At 32.4% G+C, this 14,515-nt stretch overlaps 1 protein-coding gene across 3 annotated transcripts in view; it reads right to left on the minus strand.

Moving 5' to 3' along the window:
- The window catches only part of LOC144838524 (potassium channel subfamily T member 2-like), a 93,481-nt gene extending 79,683 nt beyond the window's left edge, over positions 1-13,798 (minus strand). For all 3 annotated transcript variants that reach the window (XM_078693925.1, XM_078693927.1, XM_078693922.1), the window contains exon 1: positions 13,597-13,798. In XM_078693925.1, the coding sequence (XP_078550051.1) occupies positions 13,597-13,694 (98 nt within the window). In that variant the 5' untranslated portion in view covers positions 13,695-13,798. The remainder of the gene's footprint in view (positions 1-13,596) is intronic.
- Between the last annotated feature and the right edge of the window lie 717 nt (positions 13,799-14,515).

Consider the following 14,515-nt stretch of genomic DNA (forward strand, 5'->3'; position numbering starts at 1 on the left):
GGTCTGGTATTAGGATCGAGAACGATCTTGTATTCACCCTTAAAGTTGCCTATTCTATCAAACTGCTTCGGGTAGATTGCTTTCAGTTGGTCTACGGACTCTATGAATGAGTTGCTAACAGTGTCGCATTTAATTGATACTAGATCAAGCCCTCGCAGTGATGGTAGTCCCAATATAACCGGACCATCACATTCAGCAACGTAGAAGTCGGCTTTGTGTTGTACGTTGTTGTGAGTACAATCAATAGTCAGAATACCATGATGCCGGATTTCGCTACTGTTGTATGCAGTGAGCTTCGCGTTTGATTGCTTTAACATGGTGTGCATCCGACGCCTTGGATACATATTACGAAATGTTCTGACAGGAAGAACGTTACCCTGTGCGCCCGTATCTAGCTTGACTTTTAGGGTGGCTGGCGTACCATCGATAAGAGAAATGTTGAGCGTAGCAAACGCTTCATCGGTGCTAAGCGAATTAATATGAATGCTATCAAATTCTAGTACGCTATCTCCTTCTACGGATGTGGCCTGTAATTCTACGCTTTTGTTGTGCTTTTTTTTCTCACAAACTTTTTCCCAGTGGCCTTTCCTCTGGCAAAAGTTGCATATTGCGTTATACGCTGGGCATTTGCCCTTCTGGTGCTTTTGGCCACAGTATCGGCATGGCTTGCCTGTGTGTTGGGGTTTTGGATTGGGTCTAGGTGGCGCCCTCTTATTATGCCGCTTCATGACGTGCACCTGTTTGTCAGGGTTTAACACTGACATGCTGGCCTTTGTTGCCTCATGTGTTCTGGCTGTGTCTATCGCTTTGTCTAGCGTTAAATCGCTGGAAGCTATAAGCTTCTTTTGGACCTCTGTGGAATTTGTCCCAGTGATTAATTGCTCAATGATTCGTTCATCGAATTCTGAGAGATTATTACTTACGTTTTGCCCGTCGTTGCTTGCGACTGCGTGCGTAAATTTGCACTTCTGTGCTTGCAAACGTAGCCTGGCGACGTAATCGTCCACCTTTTCACCTGATGCTTGTTTGAGCCTACCAAACTCGAATCTCGACAATCTGAAATTTGTCTTGGGTGTGAAATGTTTCTCCAACCTTTCGAGTATTGACTTAGGCGTCTGATCATCCTGGTCCATTCCCCATGAATTAAAAATTCTCAGTCCTTCTTGACCTAGCCAAATCAAAATGTAAGTCACCCGTGACGGATCGTCCTTGCATACCTTGGCGAGAGGACCCTTGAACAGCAGCTCGCAATATTGCTTAAAATTTGCGATTTCTGCAGACATGTTGCTAGCCTGGTAATTGATGCTTGGCTTGGTGATCGAATCCATTTGGCTGCCACCATGTAATGCTATGACTTATGGGAATAATGACTTTAATAACGCAATAGACAACTGTGTAAACTTTTATAACTTTTAATGCAGAAACTCCAGAATCAAGATGGCTGTCAAAACCATGTGCACGAATTGTGCGGTGTGGGGGCGCTGTACACATTACGGTTGTGTTCAGGCTTACAATATCATTACAGATATCTATGCTGTCTGTACATGTATAAGTTAAACTTCAGACTAATAAAAAGTGATAGATGTGTTATCTAAAAAAAAACGCAGATACAAAAATGATGATGGAGAGGATGATCAAATATGGTTTCATCCTATTGTTGTCAACATCCGGCCCTCAATTAATCTGAACTATTTAAAGTTACTAATTAGATGAAAATGCATCAAAATAAAGGTTCATTGTTATATAGGCCGTGAGGTAATTTCCCGCATAATCGTAATCAAAACGGTACTGGGTTTGGTCTACTAGCGTTCCTGCTCCCAACTAGTCATCCATTCATAAAAGCGTTGATGAAGTAAGCCTACCTGGTGGTGACCATAGAACGGTCCCGAGATAACGACTATACTTCGGCTTTAGTTGATAGAAGATTGAAATATTGTTAGAGATAGAGTATACGATGTTTGATTATGTGTAGATGTGTGATTTGTTCTATTATTCAAATGATGTTCCGCATAAAGAGATGAAGATAGTAGTTGGGTATAATGATTTTGTATATCAATTAATTATCCTAGACTGTATATATGCGATAATTATTATTTTATATATATTTTTTAAATATTTATTGTTATGATTATAATAATATTAATAAGATATTTGTTAGTATAAATTTAAAAATATAAAATATAGATATAAAGAAGAAAAGCAAAGAGATTATGGAGCAGCTATTCCTGAATATACAATAATAAGTATCGTAAGTTAATTTATAAATTTTAGGCGATCTTGTCAAAGGTCAAGCGCCTATAGCCTGCCACGTTTCGATATTCAGTAGGCCTACTATAATCTATATAATAATGCAATCATTCTGTTGAGTCTACCACAATATTAATTAATTAATGGAAAATCTATGTAGACAATCGCTTACGCTTAGCGTATTAAGTAACTGTTAAGTATTTCCACTAGATGTGTATTATTACAAAATACTCTAATGTATGTCGCTGAAGATTACAAAGCAATTTCATGCCATCAATTAATATAAAAACTCAATTTTAATTTTATTATCTCAATTTTACCGGATTATAATTATATCTTCTTTCCATGAAAAAATGTAAATTTTGTTCTTGATATATTATCTACACGTGAATATAGACTCGTAAAATAGTCAGTTTTGAAAAAGCAATTGCGGTCTCAGTATTAAGATCTGTCTACAAATATGGTAGTGATATGCTTAAATATGGTAGTGATATGATACCATCATGTCCATATATGGGCACATCACATTTTTTTGTCACATACAATTTTATAATGTAGACAGAGCTTTAGGTCTGACACTCAACAGTCAACAATTTGACTATTCTCTGGTGATATGAAACAAAACAAAAAACAAACAAATGACCACCAAATTTAAAACGGTTAATACTTTTTATCCACCGTTAAATATTTCAATTAGATCATATTATTCCTGTGCATAATAAGGTTGAAAGATCATTTTTAATTAAATCCATTATCCTAGAATTTTATAAAGTTTGGTCACCACAGTTCTGATATGAACTTTTTCCCAATCGTCCTCAGGTGTATAAAGTGCAAGTAATCTACTTCTGAGCACAAACGAATCATTCTGATCAGAAAAGCTCAACAATTCTTTCCAAAACTACATATGTGGGGTACCGCACCGTTTATATCACTATAGACAATGAATTGGAACAATGTAATAAGATAATGCAAGAAAAGAGGATTAAACAAAAATGGTTTGTCATAATTAAATGATCAGGTTTAATTACTCGTAAATCGTTAATGTGTTTTTTCAGACACTTAGAATATTTACCTGAAAATTCTGATTGCCAATTGACCAGTTGCCAAGCAACAGGAAGCATTTCCTATTGGTGAACGTGGATCAATAATGGACGTTTTGATTTTACAATATCTACCCAACCGTTGCACTACAAATAAATCTTCACAGTGCCATGACAACGCGGGTAATATTTATCATCAAATATTAACGTTGGTTTAATTTAAAATTAATTAAATTAGGCAAAAGATACTTCCAGAAAAATGCTATTATGATTTTAAAGAATTACTATTGATGGTAGCTCACACTCTAGATCTATTTAATTTTACTGAATGAAAGGGAAAGTGTTTGGATTTAGTTCAGTTCAGTTTAGTTCTATGGTAATTCTTTGTTATATTTTTAAACCTTTTTTGTACAGTATAAAAAGTGTATCGGTACCTTTCTCACAAAAGCATGATCATATGAACAAACAAAAATTAGTATGGCATGCAACACATGCGTGATGTACAAGGTAGTAAATGGGTGCACGTTCGAATACCAACCTCTTTTTTCACGAATTTCGCTAAGATGGAGGCAGCCGATCAATTGAATAAAAGTTAATTTTCGAACAATAGGTGTATAAAATTGGATTTATAATAATTTTGTTCCTTGAAAGCCTAACTCCACATCGTCGAAGGACACTGAATATTTCAACTCATGCAAAATATTCTCTTGACTTTAACTCAAAACATCTATATTTGAATATTAATATAGCACTGTGTCAGTATATAAAGTTATATAATTGTTTTAAACATTTATTTAACATAAAAACTTTAACCAAGTTACGTAAACATGAACCGATTTAGAAAATGCAGGTGTTTAAATTCCGACAGCCGGAAACAATCTACTTTATATTAATAACTAATTACAATATTATCTAAATCATTCTGCCTTGTAGCATCAGCAATCAATTGTGAAAAAGTATTTGTTATTTAAAAATATAATCATTGCTGTATCATTAGGTAGGCTTATGTCGATGCAAACCACTGAATGGAATGAAAAAAGTAACCAATGATCAAAACTAGTTGTGGTTCGACAAGCTGAAAGGAATCAATGTAAGAGCTCTATAATCTCAACATTGAACTGGTCCTAACCGGTCATGGTTACCCATAGTGCAATGCGATTCAAGGTTTCCAGTTGCATTTAATGCTTATCCATTAATATAAAGCAAAAAAAAAAAGTCTGGACGCACTACGAGAACAAGTACTGTAAAAAGGGGGGAAAATGGAGCGTGCCAGCAACCAAATATAAGTATGAGGATATAGACTTAGACTAGCCAGGGTTTGAACTGTGGTTTATAGCACCAGTTGAGCCTCAGCAATTCTCAGACCACCAGTTGAGTCTCGGCAATTCTCAGACCACCAGTTGAGTCTCTGCAATTCTCAGACCACCAGTTGAGTCTTGGCAATTCTTAGACCACCAGTTGAGCCTCGGCAATTCTCAGACCACCAGTTGAGTCTAGGCAATTCTCAGACCACCAGTTGAGTCTCAGCAATTCTCAGACCACCAGTTGAACCTCAGCAATTCTCAAGACTCCGGCGCCTCTTCTCTTTAGCTAAGCAACTTGCAAGCATGAATGATCATGACTGGTGTTGTCTACCGCAATTGACGTACAATTTTATCGCACTGCACTTCAATATACTCCACAACTTGTGTTCTTTACAGAATGATTAATAAACAAGCTCTTTCAATTAACTCACACAATCATTAATAATGGTGATATAAACATGGATCAACATAAATAATAAACACCAAGCAACACAGGATAATAAATCGTATTAAACTATAGTGCATTCATGTTCACATTGATTAAATTAGATAGAGAAATTATAACATAACTTTGCATGAATATTTATATTAATATGGATAAACAAGAACGATAATCTGTATTAATTTTTTTAAATGAATTAAACATCGTATTTGATGAAATTAATTACATCGTGGAAAATTTACTAAATTAATACGATTATGAATAAATTTAATCAAGTCATAAAAAAAAATGTATTTAATAAAGATCTCAGTCCTGTTCTGGAAAAAAAATGCATAAGCCACTATTAATTTGTAATGTTTTCAAAATAAATTTTGTTGTATGAGTTTGTTATGTTGAAAGATTATATTGTGTGTTACCTACATTACTACAATACAATAAGTGATCAATTTCATTTTGTTGAAGAGTGCATGACTGTGCATAAAGCAGAATAGCAGAATAGAGCTAGTTCATCTTTATTCTAAAATTAGAAATATTGATTGACAACACAAAAAAAGTATATATAAATATTAAAAATAGACTACAGAATAATAATTAATAATGAACATAAGTAATCAAAACGACAACTTAACCCAACAATAGGAGTCGCATATGGTCAAACCTACTGTACCAGTACCATACAATATGATATTAAATTCTGAGCCTGTAGAAACAAATGTCATATTTCTATGAAAACAATATTATCGACAATAATCAACATGTCACGGAATTGAGACACTACAGTAGCAGTAATGTTATGCTACTAGGTCTATCCGTGCCATAATAATTATGGGTTGGTATAGAGCAAATGTGCATGTTTTGTACGCGTTGACGATTTTTCTCTACTATGCAAATTGTACATGTGTATAATATCGCAACCCTGTAACAGTCCCAAGATTATACACATATGTCACTGTTCTGCATCTTTCGTTCTGATGAAGGAATGCAAAATTACTGCACTGTACTGGTCCAAACTAAGTCATCTATCTAGCTAAAGGCATAATGATATTCATTCATTGAGGGATTCATAATTTCTTTCACATTTGTTTTTATTTATAGATTTAAATAACTTGATTTCTTGTCCTTACATGTATTTTATTATGTAATCTGCCTCTTCTTTTTTATCATATTTTAAAGATGTATTGTCCCCCAAAAACATGAAAAATGAAGATTAATTAAATCAGACTTTGAATATGGTATTTCGTAGATTTATCATCGAAGTTAATCACTTCCATGAAAAAAAAAATTAAAAAAAATAATGTTTTCACTTGTAAAATGACAAAATAAATGGTTAAATTCAACCAAAAATCCATTGGCTGGCAGCCAATTTGAACATTTTTTTCAGGTAAATACATTTTTTTTCGATCCAAATTTTGGTCAAAGTGGATAACTATGTTACATTAAAATGGAATATTAAAAAAAAAATGTTTAAAGAATTATTTTTTCAGGGGGAAAATACATCTTTAATCGATTTTTAAAAAATGTTTCTTGTATTGTTTTCAATGTTGGAAATATTTCAATTACTAAATTTAATTGATTACTACAGTATAGCTAGTTTCAAGCCCGTAGCCAGCCCTGGGTCTTTTACTAAACTACGAGGCGATTACATCTACCGGTTAACAATTTCTATTGCTAAACATTTATTTATTATCCATCGTAAAAAAAATTAATAACCAAAATCTTCATAAAAATTTAAGATAAATTAAAAACATGATTTCACTTTCTACTGCATAATTATGAAAGATGATATCCACTGCGGAGGTACAGCATTTGATTCTCTTGTCACCATGGCAATGATAACAATGTAAAAGCGATTGCATTGATATTCATTGACAGTGACATGGCCAAGATTGAAGTCCTTGTTTCCATATAATTTGATGACATACAGTGATGCATTATAAATATCTTTATGTCAATCTAAAATTTTTATTTGATTTTGGATTCTGGAAAATTAAAACTGATATTTAAAAATGTAATTTTTAGTTATTTATTTATAAAACCAAAAACAGCAGATACAAATGCAATGATGTGATAAAAACAAATAAAGATGCATTTTAATTTTATGAATTTAAATTGCAGTCTTAAAACGATGTGTTCAGACGAATGGCTTTGAAGTTATAAATAGATCATATAGTAAATTGGCGGCTACAAAGTTGTTACGACTCACAGCATAACATCTGCAGAGGCACGATTAAACATGAATTTGATGAGATCAGTGATTTTAACTGATCAAATCATTGGACATGATTTTCATGCTGACCAGCACACACTACCTGACAGCACTACTTCTTGATGCTTCAATGTAACTGTATGACTAGTACTATGATACAGCTGTCACATGTGGTACATATAATAATAATAATAATAATAATAATATTTATTCGGTCATCAATGTAAAAATAACCAGGAATGAGAATAGGCTAAAGCCCAAACAGATTCTGCACTCACTCCATACAATACAATCAGTTAAAGATAAAACCATATACAAGAAAAATACAAATAAATTATACATAACATGAAATATAGTGTTTTGTTAGAGCCGCCTTAAATATTGAAATTGTTTGTGAATCTTTTATGTCATTTGGTATTTGCTCCCATAGTCTAGGAAAGGAAACAAATACAGAATTGTGAAAAGTATTGCCTTTCGAATTCCAACGTAAAAGCCTACCCGGACATCTTTCACTAGTTTTAATATACTCATTGAAAGAATGGGGACAGTAACCTTTCAACACCTTAAATCCTAATGAAAGTCTATGTAATTTAAACAAGTCATCAATAGATAATAATTCAAGCACTTTCAACCTATGAAAATAAGATGTGTCCCAGGAACCTTCCTTTCTAAACATTATTATCCTTGTTGCTTTCCTTTGTATACTTTCTATTCTATTAATATATGATTTCTCAAATGGTGCCCACATTGAACAACAGTAGGTAACCACTGGAAGTAATAGAGCTTTGTATAAGTTCAACATAGCTAACCAGGACATATTTTTACTACATTTTGAAATGAAACCAAGCAATCTGCTTGCTTTACAACATATATAATTAACTTGTGTATGACAAGACAACGAACTATTTACATAAACACCTAGAAATTTGAATTCTGTAACTTTAGGAATATTGTCTGATTCTATGGTATAATCCCAGTTAACTATCTCTTTACATCTTGTAACATGCATTACGGCGCATTTGACCGGATTTAAGGGAAGTTTGTTTACATTTGCCCATTTAGCAATTAAATCTAAATCCTTTTGAAGCAATTTACATGTGTCAATGTATCAGAATTTGTAGAATTGCCTATACAGTAATATTATACAATACCGAAAATCTGCTACAATCGCAGTCCAGGGGTTTATCCATTAATGGTTGTGAAGTGAAGTTTAATAACAATTTATACTACTTTTTTTATTGTATTTTTCTGCATTAATGTTAATTTTCAATGTATCATCAAAATAATTTGTTTAATAGAACACATGGATGATATTAAAGGTCACATGAATTCTTCTAATGTTTGACAAGTAGAACATGCGAATGATAATTAATAAAGAGAACTGTAACATTTTACCATCCGGATAATATGCTACCATTAGGTTAAACAAGTGTGAACACGTGTTGTTAATTACGGGAGAGTCAAGAGTATTCCCTACGGATCAACAAGGCACACATCAATTATCACGTATCTACCGCAGATCATGGTAATGTAACTTTTGCGAAAGAGGTTGATGATCCGAAAACATTTAAAAACTAGAATAATCTGCAATAAATATTCAGGTACACTTTATTTATTTCGCTTCCTTTCATTTATTGAAAGTTCTTCACACATTACATTTTAAATAAACATTGTATGTGTAGAAAGAAGTCTAAATAAAGAAAAAACTTTACGCCTATGGCTTCTAAAAATTAAAACGACAAACAAGTATGATAAAACGCTGAAACTGAAACTCAAAGCAAAGACAAAAATGTCTACAAATAGTCCGGGTTCGAGTAGTAGTAAAGAGATAAATATTTTGGCACATATGGCGTTTCATACATATACTACTCTTTTTGAAAACTAATGACGTCTGTTTGATCATTGGTTGATTTGAAAATCCATATTTACACAAGCTCGCCAAATATAGCCAAATACGGTATGAAATCTACGGCATTCTTATCGGACGTTTGCGGTCTGCAAAACGATTTCTATACGTGTATCATAAGTCTGTATTTTCAGACAAAAATCGAAACGTCGACTGGTGGACTAACATAAAAAGACAACAACAAATACAGATTTGGAGCAAGTCTAGCCTACACGGAGTATTCCAATAAAAAATAATTGAACCGGAGACCAACTTTCGCTAAGGAGGAAAACTGACCTTTTTAGATGTTCACAAATAAAACTAGGTATTGGTATTGTTGATAATAAAAGTTTTTACCTAAAAAAACGTTTTACACATTTTCTACTCTACAGCTAATTTAATTTCTAGGAAAGGTTAAAAAAATGTTAAGGCTCTTTTTGAGTGAATTAATTATTCATCAACATAAATCCCATTGGTAGAATAGTAGTCAATTATGCGTACAAGACAGATTTATGACGACAATATCTAGAATTGTGAGTCATAGAAAGACAAATGTGATAGAAATAGAATGACAAACTGATGTGGATGTCCAATGGAAAATTTGTACAACATATTAAGGAAATAATGTACATATTTTATGTGTTCTATTATTTATTATAACCGGTTATTGACAATTTGTCCCATTTTTGCTGGCAAAAAATTGGGGTTAATTTATTCACACGGTTTATACAGCGATAGCCACAAGAAATAAATTGGTTTTTCCGATTTTTGTAAGAAAAGGGAACAATCTCTGATCAAGCCATTTGGTTGTGAAAGACCTCTGTGAAAAAGTGGTCAGGTTGAAACCTTACCAACTGTACTGGTGGCTACGGCCCTGTGATAACTGGTTATTTTTTCTCTGCAGAAATACTGTATGAAACATCAACAATTAATAAGACCATGTGACCTTGTATTGTAATGCTAACCATTAATTTACACTGTACAGACACATGCTGATAATTACAGTCAGCAGAGTTGAGAATTATACAGTGTAGATCAATTATCGCATCACAGTTCACCGTAACCTTTTGAAAATGACTCGTGATGATAAATAAAATTTACTCAAAAAAATTATCTCTTAGTCTATCAAATCAACTTATATTACTGTAAATACAGTACTTTTATTAGGGCCATTTCACAGTATTTTTTTTTTAAGGACAGGATATTTTTGAGAATATAACTTTGTAATATAGCCATACCTTAGAATAGAAAAGAATGAATAAACATGGTAATGAACACATATAGCCAATGTTAATTATAAAAGTATAAAAAAAACACTGCGTCATAGATAAAATAATGGACATGACTTTTAAAAGGTTGACATATTTTTAATATTTCTCTTCATTTAAGTTAGAGATATTTAAATTGTTTTGTATAACATCTAAAGAAATATTCAAAATCTGGTTTAGAACCCACATCTACCAAAATACATTTATTTGAGGGCTTGAATTTACTTTTTTTATACGCTAGAAAAATTGTAGAAAATAAAATAACTATACATTTAGTTTTTCTCTCTTGTTCTCACATTTTATCCTTTCCAAGTACTCTCATTAGCCCAGGTGAATGCATGATGTTTTTCAAAAGCTTCATACTTTACTACTATCGTTTTGAATTAGCTTATTTTATTAGTATCGCCAATAAAGATCCAGCCACTAATACCCACAGCATTATCATATTTTCAGTAATTTGCCTAGGATTATCATATTGATGACATTTTCATATACGGCTATACTGCATTGAAACACCGGTCACATCACCGAATTTAAGCAACGTTGGGCCCGATTGCGTTCTGGGATAGGGGACCGTCCGGGAATACTGCGTCGGGTGCTGCATAGACCAGGAATATAGGATATAGGAATCGGACTATGATGGGCATGGGTTCAAGCTTCTGTACCATACTGATTGTATCCTTAGGCAAGATCCTTTCTTCTCATTGGTCCTGTATACATAAAGTGCAGGTTAAAGAACTTGTTACACTACTCGAAAAAGAGTAGGTGATCATCTCCTGTGCTGATCTGGAAGCACTGCACTGCTGGATCGGTAGAGGGCATAAAACTAAGTTTCCAGTTAAGCTTGAGGATAGCCGTTACTACATAATTATGAATTCTTGGTGAATCTGTTGTTTCCCATAAGATTATTAAAATACAATACCGAATTTGAACAGAAAATAAACAAATACTGTAAAGTTTTAAATATTATTAACATGGTGACTTTCCTCAATATATTTTAGAGTTTATTTAATCAAACATATTAGTGGAAGTAACATGCAATAGACACTATGTTAAGCATATGTTCTCTAAGGAAGAGAGTAGGGGCTTCTCGGTTTATCCAGGTAAGCTAAGCAAGGGAAAAAAAATAAACATTTTTCTTAATTGTAAATAAAGGAATGAGTGAATTAGTATTTTTAATTTAAACAATTGAAAGGAATATTATAATAAGCAGTGTTCTCGCAATATACTAATTAATTGCAGCAAATTAAGCGAAATACAGAATACTACAATAAGATATAAAAAATCTATTTTAAATACAAAAACAAAAGGAAAATAACATTATACTTTGCTTTAATATCAAATTGACAAAATATAGCCTTCGGTTGTTCTTTGGTCTAAATTGTTAATGGCCAGGCCTAACCTACCACTACTTGAATTAGTTTTCTTAGATAATTTTTAATACCGGTTGGAGCCAATTTAGCAATCCTTCTGGAAAAACCTGCTTCGTTAGAACACTGAAACGGCTTAGAGCTTTTAAGTCAAAGAAAGTATTTTATTATCATTAGCATTCACTGCAACTAATGTCATTTTAACGCATTCTTTACCCTCTAAGGCATTGTTATTATGAATGTATCTTAAATTAGCGGATTTTTAAACAATAGAATGTATTCAGTATGTGTTTTTGTGGATAATACAGAATCTCTTTACTAGTTTTAGAATTAATTCAACCATTTTGTTTGCATTGTTTATATAACAATGTAATTTTGTAATTTAATTTACTCTCAAATAATTGAAATTTTTAATTAATCATTTAAAAACACATTCTATCCTGAATTTTTCAAATAAGTTTTTAAATTTAATTTTTAAAGAATTTTAAAAGAATAAGCTACCGATTTTCCACTAGGTGAACTTGTTTGCATGAATCAAAAGCTTATAATACGCATGTGTAGAGAGGAATCTGGAAGATGGTAACATGAATATGTATGCGAATAAGCTGGCACTTTCGATTCACGTGGACAAATTCGCCTAGTGGAAAATAGGCTTCAGAGTGGGTGAATGTTTCACAGAAATGGGACATTGTTCAAAATAGAGGGGAAATCAAAAGAAATATTGCATCCACCATATTGAAGTTTTAGTTACAGAAACAGGGAACAGATACTGGTAGCATTGATTGAAACATAGAGAACAAGTTGGGTGGTACATGGACTGTAAAATAATATGACATTAAACTTTGTTATGGTTTAATACACGATTATAAAATTCTCTCCTTATCTTCTTTAACAATATGTATTTAGCAATGAGTAGGTCTAGAAAATTTTTTAAAAAATTAAAAATTATTAAATTTAAATAATTATAGTTCATCATTATTGACTTTTCTACTTTTTAGTGATTTTTTAAAAATAGACAATGTGAGATTTAAAGTAGAGTAATTTGGCAATTAATGAATAATTTCCTACAAATGTTGTATTAATCTGTTTAAGTAGACAATTTGACCTTTCGAGAGGGAGTTATGACTCCCTTTAACATGTCACCTTTAGGCAATATAAAACTAAAAATATAAAACAGTACATGACTTTGACATTGTAAAGTTACATTGATAATCTGTTCAATATTAAACAGTTAATAATATAAAAATTCATAATAATAATAAATATAAATTTATCTTTTTAAAAAACAATTACTATCAATAAAATAATTAGTTATATATTATTGTTTTTATTCACAAACTATTTTGAGATAGACGATGCAGGGAGTTGGACGATGGTCACATGACAAATATCAGAAAAATATTACATTAACAAAATATTGCATATTATTAATGTTGATTCAAATCAAATTTTATTATTATTTTATCATCATTAAGCATAACAAACTGACAAATAATATGCAAACATAGAAAGGGGCTAGAAATGTAAAAGACCATGTGATCTTTGTGACAGATCATGATCTCTAGGCCAGTAGGCCATATGGAGGAACATTCTATTCTTTCCTCCATTTGCTAAGACATAGAAAAACGGCAAAAATACCTGAAATAACCTGAATGAAAAAACACAGTATTGACATTTACATCTAAAAAATATATAATTAAAGTCGTGGGGACAGACATGCATTAGATACAGCTTTTAGCAGCAATAAATCAGTGTTGTCATAATCTTTTCCGAGTCAGTAAGCACGTTTGAAATAACACCACACCATGTAACACTACCAAAGCAGGGTTCTTACCTGTCTTCAGCCTCGGAGAAATGATCGCCTAAAACCAGGTCCCGAAAACGATACCTAGGCGGAAGAGGAGGCACACCTCCGAAGCTTGCCTCAGCCATTTTGATGTAAATAAAGTCTTAAAGTAAACCAAATGAAAGCAATCTTCCCGTGTATTGTTCGAATTCTTGCAGAATGATATTAAAAATCGTAATGGACATCTTGTTTCAGCTCACTGTTGCTGCAAGTCTACGCTGGGGAATTGTTATTTGCTTGAATACTCAGCTTACTAGAAATTACTGATGCGTGAAATATGTACACTTAGCTGCTTGTGTTTCTGACGGTTTAATCAGAGGAAAAAATAAAATGTTCCTCAACACTAATATAATAACTTTAGTTTAAAATCTACAGAGGTCTAAAGAGTAAAATTGTATTACGTATTTCTTCTTTCTTCAGTCTTCAGTAGGCCGTCTGTTTTCTTGTTTTTATTGTTATTTTATCATAATATTTCCAGCATCCGTTTAATATTATATACACACGATCAGGTAATATTCCCAAAATTGTCTTTGGAGGTTGTTTAGTGCGATTTGTTTAGTCTCTCGTACAATATTAGTTTAATTTGAAAATTATGCTATTGGGCTCTATCAATAGCAAAGAGAATTTATTGTTGTCTAGATCTATGCCAATTAGAGCTTTAACCGTATCGAAGTGTCTCTGTGCTCTCATAAATGATAATTCTTATTAAGGTTAATTAAAGGAGTGCTATACAATTAAACGTAACAAATACAAATTCTGATCATTTAAATGTTACTAGGTGAAAAAGGATGTGTTAACTTGTGAAGTCAGACAATCCTACAACTACATTAAGAATTCCTCATCCGCGCTTCTTTTAATAAAGTTTTATAAAAATTAAAACTATAGAGGGCGCTAAACAGAAAATACT

Source organism: Antedon bifida, chromosome 3 (assembly GCF_963402885.1).
Source record: "Antedon bifida chromosome 3, ecAntBifi1.1, whole genome shotgun sequence".
Classification (NCBI taxonomy): Eukaryota; Metazoa; Echinodermata; class Crinoidea; order Comatulida; family Antedonidae; genus Antedon; species Antedon bifida.